General features: G+C 47.7%; 1 protein-coding gene across 1 annotated transcript; it reads left to right on the top strand.

The window, feature by feature from the left end:
- GDF2 (growth differentiation factor 2) lies at positions 1-3,218 on the top strand. The gene is made up of 2 exons (XM_038411081.1): positions 1-346; positions 2,272-3,218. Exons 1-2 carry the CDS (start codon positions 1-3, stop codon positions 3,216-3,218), a joined length of 1,293 nt encoding a protein of 430 aa, XP_038267009.1.
- Positions 3,219-20,860: the final 17,642 nt, after the last annotated feature.

The following is a 20,860-nucleotide window of genomic DNA, read 5'->3' as shown; positions in this document are numbered from 1 at the left end:
ATGCACTATTTTGGGGTGATGGCTGCATTGTCTGTTTTCAATATCATCACTTGTTTGGCAAGAGGCAAGCCCTTGGAAGCCTGGGGCAAATTATCAGCTATGGAGAAGTCTGATAAATCCTTTGGTGATCCCGGAGAGGTAGAGGGTGAGACCCATTTCAACTTTAAAACCTTCCTGGAAAACATGAAAGCGGATTTCCTGAGGAGTTTGAATTTATCGGGCGTCCCTTCGCAAGAGAGGTCTAGAGAGGAGCCACCACAATTCATGATTGACCTGTACAACAGATATGCCAAGGACAAGTCTTCCATCCCTGCATCCAATATTGTGCGGAGCTTCAGTACTGAAGGTATGAGATGTTTTAAGAATATAGGCTGGGGTTTTAAGAGAAGCATGAGAGTCAGTTTAAAATCCCATTGAAATTCAAAGGGAGTTGGGAGCTTAATTCCCTTACGTTTCTTTGAAAATCCCAGCCATACTCTGTTTTGTTATCCTTTCCACCGCTCCCTATTTTTATTATAATTTTCAAGGTCTTAAATCCTTTTCTTTGATTTCTCATCAGACCATCTCCCCTTTCTTCTCATACTGATTCAGTTGAGTCACCACAACTTGGTAACCCGACATTTGTTTCTCAAAGCTAGAGATTTTGAGCTGAGCTGCACAATTTGGGTCTAGATTTCGGAACTTTTGAGGATGTTTGGCTCCAGGATGTTGCTCCAGCCCTTTATAAAGAGAGGAGCTGAGCAGGAAATATGGCTCCAGATTTCAGTTATGAACACCAGCCCTTGCCCTCAGAGTTCTGGAGTGTTTGGATTTGGGGTTTTGGTTCAGGCCCAGCTCAGCTCAGCCCATCAGTAAAATATCCATCCATCCAGTGCTTAATTTGTGCCAGGGCTTGCCAGGGCTGTGCTCTAGCACTTCTGGGCTTGCTGCATCAGTTATGAATGTAAAAAAATTTTCTTGAGCCTCGGCACCTCTTTCATTACAAACTAAGCACTGCATCCATCTAAGATAATATACAACTCAAAGATTTTAAAAGCCGCATCAAAATAAGCAATAAAAGTGGGGGGTGCAAGTGTTTTAAGTGAATTTAGTGCTGGCAAAAGGAACCATCCAAGAAGAATCCAAGCTTCCATTTATTTACAGACTAGACACAGCACAAACAGCACTACAGCCATCTCCACGTTCCCCCACAGCCATACCCAATCCCAATGCAGAAGGACCCTTATAGAGTACAGTCTCCAGGGCCACATCCTCTGCTCCTCTGGCCATTGTGAAGATGCTTTTGGCAAGGTGGACACTTGTCCATTAGAAACTGGACTGACACCCATCCACTCATATAGACCAGTAGACAGCCATCAGCTGGGGGTAACTTACCAAAGCACAACCAGCCTGATCTTCCAGATATTCCTAGCACCTCCAGATCCCATGGGCTTCAGCAGGAATTTCAGGTGCTCTATTTACCTCTGAATATCAGGCCCTACCAATCTGAGCTGAACCTGAACCAAAGACTTAGAGGTGAAAGTTTCCATATCTGATTGCTGAGCCACCAAGCTAGCCAGAACCTGGAGCTTCTAATTCAGACTTTTAAAGGATTGATTGTCTTCTCTAATTCTTCTCCCGTGCAAGATGATTTTTGCGCTAGCTGTATTGGGGAACTCAGCTAAGTTGGCCCAGGGTGGCATAAACTAGAGATATAAATTACAGCTCCCTAAACCTGAGAATCCCTCTCCATTGGAAGGGGAATTCACCCCAGGACAGGGTAATGGCAGTGGAATTTGTATTATAAACCTTCATGGAGGTTTACAGCTTTAATTCCTGCCAGTGCTCTTTAGGAAGGCCATGTGGCAGAGCCTCTATGGAAAACCACTACATTCGCAACCCTCCTCCCCCCCCCGCCCCAGTCATGTCCCCATTATGAGCCAACACCACCTACTTTTGGGGCAGTGCAGGCTCCTTATGTGTGAGCATGCCACACTCATGCACGCACATACAGAGTGTAATTGAAGGTGTGGTTATTGTGTACCACCGCAACTTGATCCCCGGTGGAGTTGCCACCGTTAGGGACCGCCATCTGAGTTTTTAACCCATAACTCTGAAGTGAAGCCAGTCTGTTTAATTTAATGCTAGTGGCCATGGTGTAACTTCACTTCCAGCAGCTCCTAGTAGAGGGTGAAATATAGTATGCAGCTTGCTAAGTGTTTCATCCTCCTCATTGGATTAGCCTCTCTCATAGGAGGAAGGGTGACAGCTTTTCTCAATTTCCTGTTGCAGATGTTGTTTCTCTGGCTTCCCCAGAAGAAAACCCATTTCAGAAACACATCTTGCTCTTCAACGTCTCTATCCCGCGGCACGAAGACGTCACCAGGGCTGAGCTGAGAATCCACATATTCTGTAATAGGGACATTGGGCCTCTCCCTAGACTGGAAGGCAACATGGTAATTTATGATGTTCTGGATGGAGACCTCTGGGAAAATCCAGAAGGCACCAACTCATTCCTTGCCTCCCAAGATATCCAGGAATGTGGATGGGAAATGTTTGAGGTGTCCAGTGCTGTGAAAAGATGGGTCAGGGCAGACAAATCAAAGACTAAAAACAAGCTTGAGGTTGTTGTTGAGAGGAAAACCCTGGGTGACTTCGCTTGTGGGAAGCTGGACATCAGTGTTATGCCCGACACTAAAAATCTGCCCTTGTTAATAGTGTTCTCCAATGACCGAAGCAATGGGACCAAGGAGACCAGAGTAGAGCTCCGGGAGATGATTGTTCATGAGCAGGAGAGCGTGCTAAAGAAGTTAGCAAAGAACAGCACTTTGCCTGAAGAGGAAGAGGAGGCAGAGGAGAAATCCTTATCCGTCACTGGACTCCACCAGCCGTCATCGAGAAGCAAGAGAAGCACTGGTACCAACCACTGCCGGAGAACCTCCCTCCGTGTGAACTTCAAAGACATCGGCTGGGATTCCTGGATCATTGCGCCCAAAGATTACGATGCATTTGAATGCAAAGGGGGCTGCTTTTTTCCTCTGACTGACAATGTGACCCCGACAAAACATGCTATCGTCCAAACCTTAGTGCACCTCAAAAACCCCAAGAAAGCTGCCAAGGCCTGTTGTGTTCCTACCAAACTGGATTCCATTTCCATCCTCTACACTGATGATGCTGGGGTACCCACTTTGAAATATAATTATGAGGGGATGAAAGTAGCAGAATGCGGGTGCAGGTAGTACAGGGCAGCAGCTTTGAGAGCAAGATCCAACCTTTCTGCTCTTGTGTAAATCTGTACATTAACGATGTAAATGTAAATCCACACAGGCAAGCTCTTTTGTTTTTAAAACTAAAGCTTTCCAGAATGGCAGTCACTGTAAATAAATTGCACATAACGGGGTACAATGAAACCCGTGTTACAATATTGTCCAATTGAAAGCCCAATACATTATTTAATAACAGACAGCAATTCATCCTGCAGAATCTGGTTTTCTGTTAATTTAATTAAACCTTGTGATTGCAAATCACAGGATTTTCCAACCTGGTTCCTGATTGTCAGAGCAGACTAAGGGATTGGGAAGCCCAGTTGATTTTAATGTTAACTGAGGCTGTAAGGCCCAGATCCATAAACGGACATAGGCATCTACAACCCAGTGCCTAAGTCCCAGTTTCAGGTACCACTATGATCCTAAAAACCTCTGCTCAGCTGCCGCCTAACGCTACAGACACCTAAACTCACTTGGCACCCAGGTTTTTGCTGTTAAGGTTTCCTAGGTGCCTATCTCCCACCTAAGCCCCAAGCAATCCACGAGCCAGGAGAAGACAGGCAGAGGACTGCCTCTCTCACCCCCGGGACCTACTCTGCTTGGCATGCTCAGAGGCCACCGGAATTCACCCAAAACAGTAGGGAGGAGACCAGGCAGTTAGGCTGCTCAGCTGGGATGTGGGAGACCCTTGGTTCAAGTCCCACACTCTGCCTGAGGAGAATGGTGAAAATTGAACAGTGACCTCCTACCTCTCAGGTGTGGACCATAACCACTGCACTAGAGAGGGATTCTTGTGCTCTCTGGCCCAGTCAGTATTTTATAATTAATGTGGAACAACCTCAATAGGAGAGACACCTATCAGAATAGCCCAGTGGCTAGGCCACTCACCTGAGAGGCAGCAGATCCATGTTCAAATCCCTTCTCCCTATCAGGCAGCCATAGGACTTTAACCAGGGTTCTCCCACAACTAAGGCTAGTACCCTAGCCACTGTGGGGAAGGCTAGGAAGGAGCACCTCCTCCATTGCCATTGTGTGCAGAGCAAAGAAGGCACCTAACTCATTCTCACCAGCTGCGCATCACAAGCAGACACAGGTGCCTCCCTGAAGTCTGGCCTTCATCACTGTGCTCCATGAGAGCACTGGGGATTAGGCCACAACTTTCTCGTTAGGATCTCTGATTGGCTGGCTTCATGGGGGAGCTTAGGCAGCCTAGCATGCTGGCTTTTGTGGACCACATTCTAAGGTTCCCCCCCACCCCGAGGTTGTATAGGAACCTTTCTAGCCATAAGTATAATTAACACTGGAACAGGTTGTCAAGCTGCCTACATCACTGTAGTAACCTCAGGGAAGATTGTTAAGAAGCAGGGCATAAACCCCAGACTGCTTGTGAATTCCATCCTTAGGTTTCACCAACCAATTATCAAGTGTAAACTGCTCAGGTATTGTACAGCCTTAACATGGAAACAGACAGTCCCCTTGGGTAGTCCAATCTGTCTTGCCAGATACACCTGCCTTGGTGATAGATGGTCCCTTACACCAAGAATCACAGCAATATTCAGATTACTCCCAGTCCCAGACGACTAGTCACTTACCCCAGGTCAATTGCAGCTTGGATCTCACATCAAAGACAATGCTTGTAGCCAAACTATATAGAGATGTATTAATAGGGAAAGGAAATGGGAGAGTTTACAAGATTAAAGTAGGTCAACAGACTCGCTAATCACAATCAACTTCAAAAAGATAATTGAAGCTTCTATAATCAGCAAGTTCTAGGGCTAACCCAGGCTAAACAACCGGGGACCTCTTGCTTATGCCTAGAAACCTTGCCCTCCAGAGTCAAGGCGGCATGGAGATACTCGTTTCCTTCTGTTTGGGGTTTTTATGCCTCTCTTGCCATATGCACTGAGCTGCAAACTCAGCGGATGGGCAGAATCCACTTGCATGACTCATCTTCATGGTGGGGGTAGGGCAGAGCAAAAAAACCTTTTGTTCTGTTTAATGTTCCACAATATATTCTGTCTGGTGTCGACGGGCTTTCCTTTTGGGGCAGGACATAATGCATTTGGTTGCCGATCACACTAATTAACGTCTTCCTCCTGTCTGGTGATTTACATAGTTACAGAGGTTTATAATACCAAGGCAGAAGTATTATCTTACAATAGGAGAAACAGATGTTGCAAGTGAGATTAATGCTGGCAGCAACTCACAAGCATTTCAATAAAGCTAAGTATTTGCCAGTGTTCAGGTGAGACATGGGGACCTCAGCATGGTCTGCCAGCATCACACAGTTTAGCAAGGGCAGTTGTGGGAAGCCCCATCATTGGAGCTTTTTAAGAACAGGTTAGACAAACTTAATCCTGCTTTAGCACAGGGGATGGACCAGATGACCTCTTGAGGTCCCTTCCAGCCCTATATGTCTATGATTCTGACTTACTTCTTGTAAGTGATGACTTGCAGTATTCCAGCTGAGGTTCTCAAATCTTAATTCTTTCCAGTGGCTCCCTTCTGCGTGTGGCAGGTGCCTTGCTTCAGCTTTCTTATCCTCCATGTCCCTATTTTTAACCCCTTTACCACACGTCCTTGAACGATAAGAAGTGCAGCCTTCCGCCTCTAAGACACGGTTTCTTCGGAGGAGCTGCATCCCTTCTTATCTCCACACACAGATAAAGAGCCACTTGGACCTGCTGTACATTCTTAGTACTTCCGCAGGAAAATATGCAGGCAAACGAGATTAATAATTAGAAGCTGCATCCGGCTCCCATTGACGTCAGTGGAAGCTATGGAGCATTCAGCACTTTTGAAAAACAGGCCATCTTTTTCAGTGCCGAAGTTTGGGCTTAGAAGCCTAACATTAGACTGCTGTTTTTTAAAATCTTTGTCATTTATCATCCAAAAGCCTCTCTTCCCTAGGTAGAAGCTGAACCATGTTTGGTAAGATATGACAGCATAAGGGAACGTCTCATCATACAATTTTCCTCCAGTCTTTAGGTTTTTGTCCGCTAATCAAGGACCCATTCTTGATGCCTTTAATCAGACAAGACTTGTTGAATTCAGTGAGTGTTTTCCCTGAATAAAACCAAAGGTGCTTTCAATTGGGCCCAGCTGGTTGGTTTAAATACTGCACACACAGCCATAATTTCCTCTCCCCCCACCAGCATTTCTGCTTCTTGTGCAAAGCCTCCCATGAAAATCCTAGAGAATAAAATTCTGTATCTCTAGCCCATAACAAACTAGCCATCTGTTCAAACTGATGTAGCTATCAAGGAGATAAGAATCTGAACAGTAGCTGAATGTATGGCAGGCGATGTGATTTAAATGGATACATGTGTTTTAAATCAGGGCAGCCTGAGGATAAGACAAATTCATTTGGCAAGAACCATTCTGCTCCAGAATCCAATACACAGTTTATTTACTATTGTTAACTTGATACAGAGCAAATTACAGCCACCTCTGTCATGGCTGTCTGCTATTCCATCACGAGCTTCTGGTGACATCATAAGCCACGAGAACAAAGCTTGATTCACTAGAATGCTGGGATTGATTTACAGCCCTTTTGTTCAGAACTGGCTTGCAAGACATAGATCGGGGATCTGAAGCCATGTGTGCCCATCACCCACCTTCCACCTCGCCCCCATCTGGGTTTCCATTGTCTTCCATTGTCTCGTCTCTGCTCCCTCCCCTTGTGACCTGCTATCTTCACTCCTATTCATTATTGCAACTCCCCTACCTCTAAGCACCCACTGTTCCTGTTGCCTTGGTTTCCCTACTGTCTCCTAAGAGCCTGATCATGACAGCAGCCTTTCCTCTTCCCAGTGCACACTTCCAGAAACACGCAGTAACATGTCAAGGTGCTGGTAGCTGATAGCTCCCATGTGGTTCAAACACAAGGTCTGATTCCATTCCGATTGCAACTGCAGAATGGTGTCCGGAATCAAATAAAAAAGGGGGAGGGAAGAGACATTGTTTACCTGATAGTAGCTGGGAGAAATGTAATGAGCATTGACATTTCTATTTTTGCTAGCCTGAAGTTATATGTTGATATTTGTTTACAGAGCTCATTGGGCCCAAAGGCTAAAATACACATTTTTGGACCCATAGTCAAATCTCAGCCATCCTAGCCTAATTGCAGAGTAACTCCATTGAGCACTCTGGATTTACATCAGTGAAACCAATTAATCAAGAAAGACGCAGAGCCAGATCTTGGCCTCTAATAAGGCTGCTAAAATGATGCAAAACAACCTGAAAGCTGGAGGTTCTTTAGGCATCGGGCAATCCCAGACTGGTGAGGAACTGATATACAGCCAACTGATTTTAGGATGGTGGCATGGCTAGGGGAATCCCTGTCTATAGGAATGGCCCCCTGAGAGCTTTGCCTGAGTAAAAACCTCAGGATTTTGTAAAATAAATAAATAAAACGATTAATTAATGACTGACTTTATTAGAATTTTTTCTGGAGGCTCCTTGAGGCATTTGAGAACAGGCATGGTAAAGCACACAACTGTGTCCTCATTGTTCCTATAGATTCACATTTCATCCCGATGTCCAATAATGCTAAATGCACTTTAAAAACTGATTACCATCTCTACTGAAATGCAGCCAACACTTTGGCGGAAGGTGGCAAGTAGTTAACAGTGCACAGGAACACAAGGCTACGGATTTTAGGAAGGGAAGGGAAGCCTACCATATCCAAAGGAAACCATGAAGAGCAGATTTACGTTGGCAGGATGGAATCACCCATTTCAGATTTGGCCAGGACATCCCTGGTCTAGTGAGTGCTATAGGGTCTTTTGCATCTTTTTACACATCATGACATTTTGGGAAGCGGGGGTGGGAGGGGAATTCTTTTACCTCTAATTCATGGCACATGTTTGAGTTTAGCTTATATAAGTTGCTTCTCCACTATGTATAAGGGAAAGAGTTTTGCCAGCTTCAGAAGCTGGTTTAAGAGGTTTGCCTAGCCCTGAATACTGCCCATTTCCAAGCTTCACTAATCCATGTCTCTATATCTATAAATTGTCCCCCCCAAAAAACTTTGACAGCTAGCAGCTGAAGTTGACAAAACTCTAAGCAAGACATCACACAAAGCTGGAGCAAATACTCGGCCATGTCTGCACAGTGCTTGACACAGCGTAGCAAAGGGTGCTGCAGTTGTGCCACATTTATGCCACCCTGATCCTAACCCAGCCTGGTGCAATTTACAACTTCAGGGATGCTCTAAATTAAATTCATCTTCCCCTTTCCAGGCTGCTATGGCAGCCAGGGAGCACTGGAAATTAGGAGTGCATATCCCATTCCTGTCCCCTTCCAGTGGTGGCTCAGCCACTTAGAGGTTGATAAACATGTTCCACACTTAGCTAACAGAAGGGGTGTTTAATTTTCAGTCAGCAGTTCATGAGTTTAAAACCAGAGATCTGGGGTTCAATCCCCACTGCCAACAATCCATCCAGGGCACAGATGTTCGAACCACACCCCCAGTGTCATTCTTGAGGTTAAGGTGAGGAAAGCTTGTGTTAGACAAAGAAGTTCTTTTATGCATAACTTTATATCCACCTAACAGCTCACAAACCTGAGCCTGATCCAGCTCTGATCAGCATTCAGAACCCTGTGTGCCTGTGTGAGCAGTGACCCCTGTTACTCTCCAGCCATCCCACGCACACACACACCCTCGCAGAACTGTTACTCCATAATGCCCCCACACCTGGCCTGGCTTGGAGTTGAGCTTAGAGTGACCAGGTGTCCAGTTTTCAACCAGAACACCCGGTCAAAAAGGGATCCTGGTGGCTCTGCCGTTGACCGTCTGGTTGGCGACGTCACACAGCAGGCGGCTGGCAGGCTCCCTGCTAGCCTCCGCGCTGTGCGGATCCCAAGAAGCAGCCAGCATATCTGGCTCCTAGGCTTAGGGGCGACCAGGGGGGTCCTCGTGCTGCGATTCACAAGCGCAACTGTTGAGGGGTCTTGGCGCACGCCTCTCCTGCTGCTGCCAGCTCTCTCCTCCTGACGCTCCTCCTGTGGCTGGGCTCGAGCTGCGAGCATGCTCCTGCGGCAACCCCGCAGTCTGTCGCCCCATTGTCAGCACCCAGGAGGCGGTGGTATGTATCCCTGTCTCCGAGTGCTGGGAACGGGCCTGCTGGAGAAGAGGGGAGGAGAACGAGATGAACCCAGTGCCCAGTCTGCCCTGGCCACCTCTGGGAGTCGCAGGTGGGCCTGGTCTGGCAGCACCACCCCAGCACCGCCTCCACCCCCACAGCACCACCCCCTCATCCCGGACAGTCCTCCTGAGTCCGCTGCTGGCCTCAGCAGCCCCAGACTCTGGGCAACTCCTCCCCCACAGCCCTGCACCCCCATCACTGCATCCCTCCCCATCCCAACCTCCCCTTCACCCCCATCCCCGTCACTGCATCCCTCCTTGTCCCAAGCCTCCCATGGGGGCAGGGGCTCGGGAAGGGGCAGGGGTGTTCGGTTTTGTGGAATCAGAAAGTCGGCATCCCTAGTTGAGTTGCCTCACCTGCTCTGTGCCACCTGTATGCTTTCTAAAGCAATCTGGCTGATTTGCACTGCCAGAGCAACCCCAAGCAGCGGTGGCGTCGAGGAGAAATCAGGACCATTGTTTTTCTGAAAAACCCTCATGTTTTAAACTATGGAAACAGCAGCTAAGACTAACATATACAACGCTGATACCAAACATCACACACATTCATTAATGCAGCCCCCTGTCCCCTCCCAGCCTCCCTCCTGCCCCCCTCAGCCCCTGCATCTCCCCCGCCTTCCTCCTGACCCCCCCACCCATCCCACTGCCCTTCACAGCCCCTGCACCCACCTCAGCCTCTCCCTGCACTCCTACCCAGCCCACTGCCCCACAGATCTCCCTGAACCTCCTCAGCCTCCCTCCTGCCCCCCATAATCCCTGCACCCTTCTCAGTCTCTCCCTGCCCCCAGCCACCTCACAGCCCCCTGGACCTCCTTTAGCTTCCCTCCTGCCCCCATCCCCTGCACCCCCTCAGCCTCTCACTGCCCCCCTACCCAGGCCACTACCCCGCACAACTCCCCTTAGCCTCTCCAAGTCTACCTCCTACCCTCACACACTCCCTCCATCTCCCTTTCACAGGGTCTCTGTGCTCCCCACATCCCATGTCCTGTCCAGCCCCTTGAGCCCTAGACTGGCAGCCATCTTGCTCATGGGCAGCTTCAGTCTTGCTGAAAAACAGTGGGACACGGCAGCAAACTGTACTAAGGGCGGCCTGCCTTCCCCATGTGGGCAGGCTGTGTGGGATGGCGCCCGTTGTGCTGGCTTTAGCCCATTGACAGTACTAGATGGTGGCCATCTTGAATAAGGAAAAAATTCACACGTTGGTGTCTTTCACCATGTTTTCACGAGGCAGCAAAAAACTGCCTGGAGTGGCTGGAGTTGCAATAAAATCGCAAGCATTGGTCATACTGCATCACGTTCTCTTTCCCAGGCAGGGCCACTGCTTCGTGGGGAACAGGCTCCAACTCTCCCCAAGCTCGGCACCTTTCCCCCAAACTGAGTGACTCGCCTTTTCCCCTCTCTGCAGCTATTTTCCCCATGGCACCCCTCCAACAGTCCCGGGGTTCCTGGGTGCTGCATCTCCTGCTCTTTCTGCAAAGGCATGGGTCTGCTTTATATAGTCCCTGTTCCCGCCCCCCCACTCCCCCCAGCAGCCTCTTGAAAGGACTGGTTCATGGGAGTCAGCTGACTGGTTGCTTGTTTTCTCCCCCACGTGACAAGTCACGTCTCACACACACCTGTGCTTTGTCATCAGCCCAGCCAGCTAGCTGCTGAGTGCTAGTGACGTCACAGAGGCCTGTGCTTTGTCATCAGCCCAGCTAGAAGTGCTGAGCTAGTGACATCACAGAGATCTGTGCCTTGGCTGATCTAGTGATGTCAGACAGGCCTGTCCTATGACATCAGTGCAGTGCACTGGAGTTTGGGAGCCAATAACCGCTCAGAGGCCTACTTCCTGATACCAGACCAACTAGCTACAGATTCTGTCAACATACATTGGGCATGTTCCTCCTACACCAGAGTGATGGCTAACATCTCCAAGATATGTTTGACCTGGGTTCAAAACTGGCAGGCTTTCAGCATGGCATGCTCTTAGAATCTGTTAGGCCACAGTCATTTGTGAGTTCTGGCAAAAAAAACCCCCCGAAGAGTATTGGGAGTCACTGGAATTCTCATTGTTTCATGTAATAAGCTAAGAAAGAGAACACTTTATAAGGGTTTAATAATTACTATTTGGCTAACTCTGGCAGTGTGTACCAAACGTTTATGATCTAAACTGGACAAACAAGGGATTGGAAGGTGCACACCAATACACTCTTATTCCCCAGTTTCTTTAGAGAATTACTTGCATCAGGCCCATAATTCAGCGTATGGGTCCAAAATTAGTCCAGGTTGTATTGCTGCAATGCATTTTACTTGAAACCCACTTAGAGGCGTCTATTGGTGAGGTACATGGCAGCTCACCCGCTAGGGTTGCCAACTTTCTAATGGCACAAAACTGAACACCCATGCCCCACTCCTGCTCAGAGGCCCCACCCCTGCCCCTCCCCTTCTCCAGGGCCCCGCCCCCGCTCACTCCATCCCCCCTCCCTTCGTTGCTTGCTCTCCCCCACCTCACTCACTTTCACTAGGCTGGGCAGGGGGTTGGGGTGCAGAAAGGGAGTGAGAGCTCTGACTGGGGGTGCAGGGGATGAGGGGTTTGGGGTGAGGGAAAGGGCTCCAGGCTAGGGCAGGAGGTTGGGGCGTGGGGGGGTGAGGACTACAGCTAGGGGTGCAGGCTCTGGGGTAGAGCCAGGGATGAGCGGTTTGGGGTGCAGGAGGAGGCTCCAGGATGGGGCCAAGGGGTTCAGACTGCAGGAGGGGGTGTGGGCTCCCACTAGGGGTGTGGGCTCTGTGGTAGGGCTGGGGATGAGGGGTTTAGGTGAAGGAGGCGGCTCCGGGCTGGGGCAGAGAGTTGGAGTACAGGGGTGTGAGGGCTCTGGGGTGGGGCCAGGGATGAGGGGTTTGGGGTGCAGGAGGGAGTTCTGGGCTGGGGAAGAGGGTTGGGGTACGGGAGGGCATGCAGACTCCCGCTGGGGGGTGTGGGCTTTGGGGTGGGTCTGGGGATGAGGGGTTTGGAGTGAAGGAGGGGACTCCAGGCTGGGGCAGGGGGTTGGAGTGCGGGGGGGGTGAGAGCTCTGCCTGAGAGTGTGGGCTCTAGGATGGGGCCAGGGATGAGGGGTTTGGGGTGCAGGAGGAGGTTCAGGGCTGGGGCAGAGAGTTGGGGTGTGGAGGGTGAAGGATGTAAGTTGCAGGAGGGAGTCTGGGTGCAGGATGGGACTCCAGGCTGGGGCAGGGGTTTGGGGTGCAGGTGGGGGTTCAGGGTGCAAAGTCCCTGCAGCACTTACCATGGCTGCTGGGAAGCAGCCGCCAGGTCTCTGCAGCCCCTAGGTGCCTGGGCGGCCAAGGAGGCTCTGTGCGCTGGCAGGTGCTGCCCCTGCAGCTCCCATCGCTCACAGTTCCTGGCCAATAGGAGCTGTGGAGCTGGCCCTTTGGGTGGGGGCAGCGTGTGGAGTCTCTCTGGCCGCCCATGCACCTAGGGGCTGCAAGGACCTGGCGCCTGCTTGCAGGAGCCGCGCGGAGTTAGGGCAGGCAGGGAGCCTGCCTTAGCCCCGGGACCCCGCTGTACCGACGACCAGAGCCACCAGGGTCCTTTTTTGACTGGGCGTTCTGGTCAAAAAATGGAGGCCTAGCAACCCTATCACCTGCTCACGGGAGTAGTTTGGCATGAGCTTGTTATATCTGTGCTCTCTGTGTGGCCTACATGAGCTCCCCACGTGCTTCTGATTGGAACACAAAGTCTTGGCTAAAATTGGAGCTGGTTGAAAAATGATGAGTACATTTGGCTTAACATTTTGAAATTTTCCAATTTTTCACCAAAATATGATTTTTTTTTAAAAAAATCCCCCTTTCTCTTCCTCTTTTCCTCTTCCCCTTTTCCCTTTTCTCCATGTTGCCACTAGAAAAGGGAAGGGAGTAAAAATTGGAAAACTACCCCCAACAAATGGAGAAGGGTCATATTTTCATCAAAAAATTAGAAAGTTTCAAAAAGAAAATTTGTCATGAAAAAAAGTTTCAAACAAAACATTTCAGCTCACTCTAGTTTTAATCTATAAAGGCCTGTACAGTCTGGGATTTGATAGCCTCAGGGACTGTCTCTCCCCACACAACATCATGACAGCAGAAGACCATTTGCTGAGAAAGCCCTACCTAGACTTAGTTCTTTCAGGTTGGGATAGTCAAAGGAACCTAGGGGAGTTATTAATTATTATTAATAATAATAATAATAATTTGTATTACCATAGCAACTAGGAGCCCCAGTCACAGACCCCATTGTGTTAGGTGCGCTACAAACAAAGACAGTTGCTGCTCAAAGGAGTTTACAATCTAAATATAAGACAAGAGACAACAGATGGATACAGACCACCAGGAGAGTGCAAAGAAATAATGGGATGATATTGGTCAGTGTAATAGGCAGCAGTCTTAGCACACCAGCTGCTGAACCTCTTCCCCGAGTATGTGGGAAGTATCAAGTTTTTGTAGGCATCATGGCAAAGGAGAATTTGAAGGAGGGATTTGAAGGAGGAAAATGTGGTAGTTTTGTGGATATTTATGGGGAGCTCCTCCTAAACATGAGGGGAAGCATGGGAGAAAACTAGGAGCCCAATTAATCTTGCCTCCTATTAGTCCAGTCCCCTGGTGATTTCTTTTGCTCTTTCTGGGATTCCATCACTTTGCAGTTTTGCAGTTGTGTTGATCCAAGCCTATTAGAGGGACAAGGTCGGGGGAGGTAATATCTTTTATTGGACCAACTTCTGTTGGTGAAAGAGACAAGCACACAGCTGTTATTCAGAGCTTCTTTTTCAAGCAGCTTATCTCAAAAGCTCGTCTCTTTCACCAGCATCAGCTTTGTTGACATTTGATCACCATGGTAGCCCTATAAATTATCATATCTGACCCACAATCTACTTTTTTTCTATTTAGCATCACGGAAACTCTCATTGCCTTAAAATGACTTCCAAGCACATTTCTGTCTATGATACAATATTCTAAATATAGCCATGCTCATTTTCTCAAGCCAAAATCAGTTTGTGTCAAACTTTTGCCTTTAGCCTCTTGACATGCACAACACAGTGCGTAACGTACCAGATGGAGTCAGTGACTGATCTTTATTGATGACAAAGCTGCTCTTTCTGCAACCTTTAGATGACTCTGTTGCTACTGCAGCTTTGGAATGAACTAGGGTCTTAGGTTTGGCCTTATAAGAAAAAGGAGAGCAATGTTTGCAAAGAGAAGGAAAGTTCACAGGAGCTGAAAATGATTAAATCTGCCCATTGTGGAACCCATTGAGTGTATGGGCTGAGAAATTTGGGACAGGTAAAAGGATATAAGTCTTTCCTGAGTATGTGGGAAGTACATACCTACAGGATGTCAGAGAGTGAAATACTTGTGGAAGCTTTTTTAAAAGGGTCACATAATTGTATGATCTATAAAAACTAGAGCTGAGCTTGAGCTCTAAAGCTCAGATCCAAACTAGATTAGTTCAGAACTGGGTCTTTGCTTCAGCTTATCATAGAGGTCAGGCTCAGTTGTGAAGTTCCAATAATGGCATAGAGAGTACACTTATAAAGTTTGCAGATGATACCAAGCTGGGAGGGGTTGCAAGTGCTTTGGAGGATAGGATTAAAATTCAAAATGATCTGGACAAACTGGAGAAATTGTCTGAAGTAAATAGGATGAAACTCAATAAGGACAAATGAAAGGTGTACTGCAGAAAGGGATGTGGGGGTCATAGTGGATCACAAGCTGAATATGAGTTAACAGTGTAACACTGTTGCAAAAAAAGTGGACGACATTCTGGGGCGTATTAGCAGGAGGGTTGTAAGCAAGACACGAGAAGTAATTCTTCTGCTCTACTCTGCACTGATTAGGCCTCAACTGGTATTGTGTCCAGTTCTGGGTACCACATTTCAGGAAAGATGTGGACAAACTGGAGAAAGTCCAGAGAAGAGCAACAGAAATGATTAAAGATCTAGAAAACATGACCTTATGAGGGAAGATTGAAAAAATTGGGTTTGTTTAGTCTGGAGAAGAGAAGATGGAGAAGGGACATAACAGTTTTCAAATACATAAAAGGTTGTTACATGCAGGAGGGTGAAAATTTGTTCTCCTTCACCTCTAAGGACAGGACAAGGAGCAATGGGCTTAAAATACAGTAGGGGCAATTTAGGTTGAACATTAGGAAAAACTTCCTAACTCTCCCTTCTCCGTCTTCTCTTCTCCAGACTAAACAAACCCAATTTTTTCAATCTTGTTAAGCACTGGAACAAATTACCTATGGAAGTTGTGGAATCTCCATCATTGGAGGCTTTTCAGAACAGGTCAGACAAACACCTGTCTAGTTCAGCGGTTCTGAAACTGTGGGTCAGGACCCCAAAGTGGGTCATGACCGCATTTTAATAGGGTCGCCAGGGCTGTCTTAGACTTGTTGGGAAGCTGAAGCCTGAGCCCCAATGCCTGGGGCCAAAGCCGAAGCCCGAAAGTGGCAGTGCTTGGGTGGGCTCAGGCTTTGGTCCCACCTCTGGGGTCATGTAGTAATTTTTGTTGTCAGAAGGGGGTCGTGGTGCAATGAAGTTTGAGAACCCCATGTCTAGTTATTACTTACTCCTGCTTTGAGTACAGGGGACTGGATTAGATCAGTGGTTCTCAAAGCCAGTCCGCCGCTTGTTCAGGGAAAGCCCCTGGCGGGCTGAACCGGTTTGTTTACCTGCCGGTCCGCAGGTCTGGTTGATCGCGGCTCCCCCTGGCAGCGGTTCGCCGTTCTAGGCCAATGGAGGCTGCGGGAAGTGCTACCAGCATGTGCCTTGGCCTGCACCACTTCCCGCAGCCCCCATTGGCCTTGAGCGGCGAACTGCGGCCAGTTGGAGCCGCGATCTGCCGAACCTGCGGACGCGGCAGGTAAACAAACCGGTCCGGCCCGGCAGGGGCTTTCCCTGAACAAGCAGAGGACCGGCTTTGAGAACCACTGGACTAGATGACCTCTTGAGGTCTCTGCCAGTCCTATACTTCTATGATTCTGGATCAGGGTGCTCAGAAACAGGGCTTTGGTTCAGGCCTTTCTCTAATAAAAGTATTAGTAAGGTACATATGTTAAGAAAAGAGGAAGTCAAATTTTGTGCTTCAAGGCACAAGTGTTCCTTTGGGGTCAGGAAGGATTTCCCCATATAAATGGCTATGAATATAATGGGTCATTTCACCTTCCTCTTAAGCATCAGGTATTGGCCACTGCTGGGGTCAGGGCAATGGAATTGATGGACCAATTGGCTGATCCAGTCTGGAAAATCTTCCGTTCCCGTGTCATGGATGTTGAGTTGTGCAAGTTGGGGAATTTTTCCTCACCCATCACGCAGAATTTTTATTGCATGCTCTGTGTGAAACTAGTTCTGCCTGCATGCCATTACACTCTAATGTCAAGGGGGGGACAACGATCTGAAATGAAAGAATCAAGCAGACTGAGATGACAGCAGTGTTGCCAAGTCTTGAGCTTTAGCATGAGTTTCATGATATTTGGTATGTTTCTTAAAGCCCCAGTGCCTGGAGTCATGTGAATATGTGAGACTCTCAACTTCCACTTTTTAAAGTAACTTTCTAGCCTTGATGGTTGCCCAGAAAAGCTTTAAACATAACCAAAATGCACCCTAAAGGCTAATAGAAGGCAAATAAAAATAACCCAAAATGCTTTTGAGCCAATCTTAAATTTTTTTGGTTCCTGACTCATGATTTTTGAACACATAGAGTTGGCAATGTGGGATGAAGGCATTCAGAACCAGATGGGACCAGGTCCCAAATGGGTACAGGAAACTAAGTAATCAGTTTAACAGTGGATAGACAGAGATCATGTGGGTTTAGGTTGCTACACAGCACTTATTCCGCTTGGGTTCAGTTTGAAAATGCTTGACCACTCTTAGAGCACAGGCCACACAACTTCCCATCTGTGTCTTGTTCTGTTCAGAGAAGAAAAGGGAGAATCTGTAAACTTCTTTTCATGGCAAGTTGAAGTAGAGCTAAGCCAGGTAATGCTGCATTGATGTCATGCTACATTACCTACTGTCCTCCCGCATCACAGAAGCAGGAAGTGACAGAGCAAAATGAGCGTAACTTGATGTGACAATGCAACACCTCTCAGATATTTTTGAAAGCACGGTTCATTTTTTGGTACTTTGTTGTGTTTTAAATGGTGAAGAGATGGGACCTTTCCAGACACCAGGAAACTTTGAGTTCTCCTTGTTATCATTTAGCACTTTTGCTGCCCTTACTTGTACTGATCACCTATCCCCATATGAGCAAGTCTGCATTATGCATCATGTAGTAAAAGATTTTAAAAAGCCACCCCATTATATGTAAACATGCAACACCATTAATGTTTTCTGGGATGGAAAGGTGGATGCTTAAAGCATTCAGGCTAATGTACAGATGGACAGGAAAAGAGATCGGTGCTGACACATTCTCAGGGACATGGGTTATTGTACTTTTTTTTTACTGATTCCTGTCACAATGGATCCATTTTGCAACCCTGCTCTGTGGCTCGTGGGCATACCCTCTTGCAGCAGCATCACTGAAAGAAAGGAAAGAAAGACAGAAAGAAAGAAAACCCAACACCCAACCCCAGGAGGGAAAACACGTTAGTCTTTCATGTTCCATGTCATTCAGATCACAGGTATTTTGTTCTTAATAATCTTTTTTTTTCTTGTTCATAATCAGCCTTGGCCAACATTATGTTTTCTTTTTCAGGTGAAGGTAATGCAGGCAAAAGGGGCGATATTGCCAAACCTGGAAACTGACATGCTCTGGCGATTGACAAAGGCAGTTCAATTTTCCCATAGAGTGGGCTTCAACCCTCATTTGAAGGGACCACATCTAAGGCCAAGAGGTTAAGTTGACCTGCCTCATTCTCTCTCCAGCCATGGCTATGGGAGCCAGCGTAGATTGGGACAAGGAGCCTAGGAGTGAAGGAGACTGGGACTGGATGCTGGTGGTTGATAGACTGCATGGGGGAGGCTACGCAAGGAGATTGCAACCCAGGAACTAGGAGGACTAGAACCCGTGGAGGGGAACAAGGAGTCAGATGGCCTTTTCCATCAACAAATAGTGAAACCCCCTGGCAAAGTGTGTGCCATGCTCCTCTAGTGCCGGTCGACAATAGATGATAACCTACTATTGCTATCAGTTACAATGTTAGCTCAACTGGGGATGGTCTATGTGGTGGATCTAAAGGTTCCAGTCCTGCTGATGATCTATGTGGATGTTGATTTGATTTCACATGATGGAATTTCTGTTTGCTTTTTATACAAACCTAAGAAATTTCATGCATAAAATTACACTAAAAAAACATTACTAAAGGTTGCAAAGTCAAGCACTCAAAAGTTAGGACGTGCCAGAATTAAGATTGTCTGTGCAACCTTAATTTGGCCTCTTGTGCATATGCATTATGAGATAGTTTTAATTATGTGATCATGTACTATTTTTTCCCACAGGTCCCCCTCCCTCATTCAGTACAGTTCTATAAACATAGTGTTGTGTGTGTAATTACTATTATTATTATTACAGAGATTGGGGGCCCATTGCACTATGTGCTGCATATACACCTAGAATGAGACAGTCCCTGCCCTGAAGAGCTTACAAACTAAACAGACAAGACAGACAGTGGATGTGAGGGGAAACAGAAGCCCCAAGAGGTTAAATGACTTGCCCAAGGTCACATAATGGGTCAGTGACAGCTCTGGTAGTACCATGACAATCTTGTGAGACCTAATCCAGTGCTGTATCCACCGGAGCAAATTCCCTGGGTATGAAGGTACCATGGTTTTGCCCCACCTCTAAATGCCATTTTTTAAAAGGTATCAGAGAATTGTTAGGTAAAGAGCAACCTCTTCTAAGCAACCAGTTTTTGTATCGTTGTGCCAGCCACTCCTGGCCCTTTGGGGTAAGAGGGTTCTGGGGCAGAAAGGGAGCACGCCAGGGGTGGGAAAAAGACAGTGTGCTTTGGTGATCATAAGCAGCAGGGGCAGCCATTATCTAACTGCACAATTTAGAGCAGTCTCCAGGACTGGGGGGAGGGAGGGTGAAAGGTGACTAAAAGCTTCTTCTTCCCCTTTCCACCAAGAGTCACCAACCCTGCTCTGGCTCTCCCGGGCGTCTCACCCTACACCATTACTAATAAATTATCAGCAGCAGCTCTAGCCTCATCTCGGTCCTGCCTTTGGTGACCCAGCCAGCTACATTTCTGAGAGCAGGACTGAATCCTGACTGACGCTGGCCCAGCTGCTGCCTGAGACAGCAGCAGTCGGAACATCCTGTGCCCAGCACTTTGGCCACAGAATGTTCCTTCCTTCAACAGCCTCCTGCCCTGGCTGCTCTGCAGGGCTGCAAGTTGGGGTTTCCCCCTTCCCTAGTTAAATCCCAGGGATGACACTGTGTATTTACGGGAGATGCATCATAACCTTTAAGGAGCGTATTCTTTTAGTAACGGCAGTGTTCTCTAGCAGTTTGGATAAACATGGCTGGCCCTGAGTTTCACAAGCAAACTGAAAGTAGCACAAAAGGCTAAACTGTTTGAGTCACTCTCGCAGCCTGCAGCACTTCCATTAGCTGTGATTAGGGTTGGCACATCTCTGAGTGCCACTGCAGCAATAGGCTCGGCTTACATATTGTACGTTTTAGGGTCAGGATCAAAGGGAGGTCCTGACACTCTTGTGCAATTGGAGATCCCGTTGCTTCAGGGACCAGTCAATAGGTCCAACCCCCCAATTCACTGGTGGGATGAAAGTTAATGTTACATTTAAATAGTTAGGACCCAGAAGAGGTGAATACCTATATACTGGGTCATATCAATCCACTGGGGATCTGGCTCATTGAATTCAATGGGGCGACACTGATTTACAGTGGCTGGTGTAAATTAGCATCGCCCCATTGGAGCTAATGAGCTAGCTCCCCAGCTGGTGTAAATCAGTGTAGCAATACTAACGCTGAGGATCTGGCCATTGGAGTTCAGGTTCAGGGTGGAGATGCTTCCTTGGGGTCCAGCTGCTTGTCAGTCACAACCTCTTGAGTCTGCGAAACTGGACTTGAAATTTCATAAGAACATGCTTTCTTGCCAGATTTCTGGCACTGTGATTCTATTTTTATCTCGGGTTCTTGTCTGACCCCCCCATCACCACAGCATCTGAGCACCGCACAGCCTTTAATATATTTATCCACACAGCCCCTCTTTGAGGCAGAGCAGTGCTATTATCCCCATTGTACAGATGGGGAACTGAGGCATGGAGAGACCAAGTCATTTATCCAAGGTCACACAGAAAGTCTGTGGCAGAGCCAGGAATTTAATCTGGGTCTCCCAAGCCAATGACCAAACCACTGGACCATCCTTCCCTCCTCGGGTACAGCCTCTTCATAGTATTTCAGTAGTTTCAAGTTGAATCTATCAGCGCTGAGTCCACAGGAAAAAAAATTGGCCAAACAGCTCCAGACCTCATGCGTTCATTTATCAACACGA

This window comes from Dermochelys coriacea, chromosome 7 (genome assembly GCF_009764565.3).
Source record: "Dermochelys coriacea isolate rDerCor1 chromosome 7, rDerCor1.pri.v4, whole genome shotgun sequence".
Taxonomy (NCBI): Eukaryota; Metazoa; Chordata; order Testudines; family Dermochelyidae; genus Dermochelys; species Dermochelys coriacea.
This window is presented reverse-complemented; position numbering and strand designations above follow the sequence as displayed.

Coding starts and splice junctions, on each gene's coding strand:
- GDF2 (XM_038411081.1), top strand. CDS start 1: ATGCACTATTTTGGGGTGATGGCTGCATTGTCTGTTTTCAATATCATC. Junction 347..2,271: donor GCGGAGCTTCAGTACTGAAG/GTATGAGATGTT, acceptor TTCCTGTTGCAG/ATGTTGTTTCTCTGGCTTCC.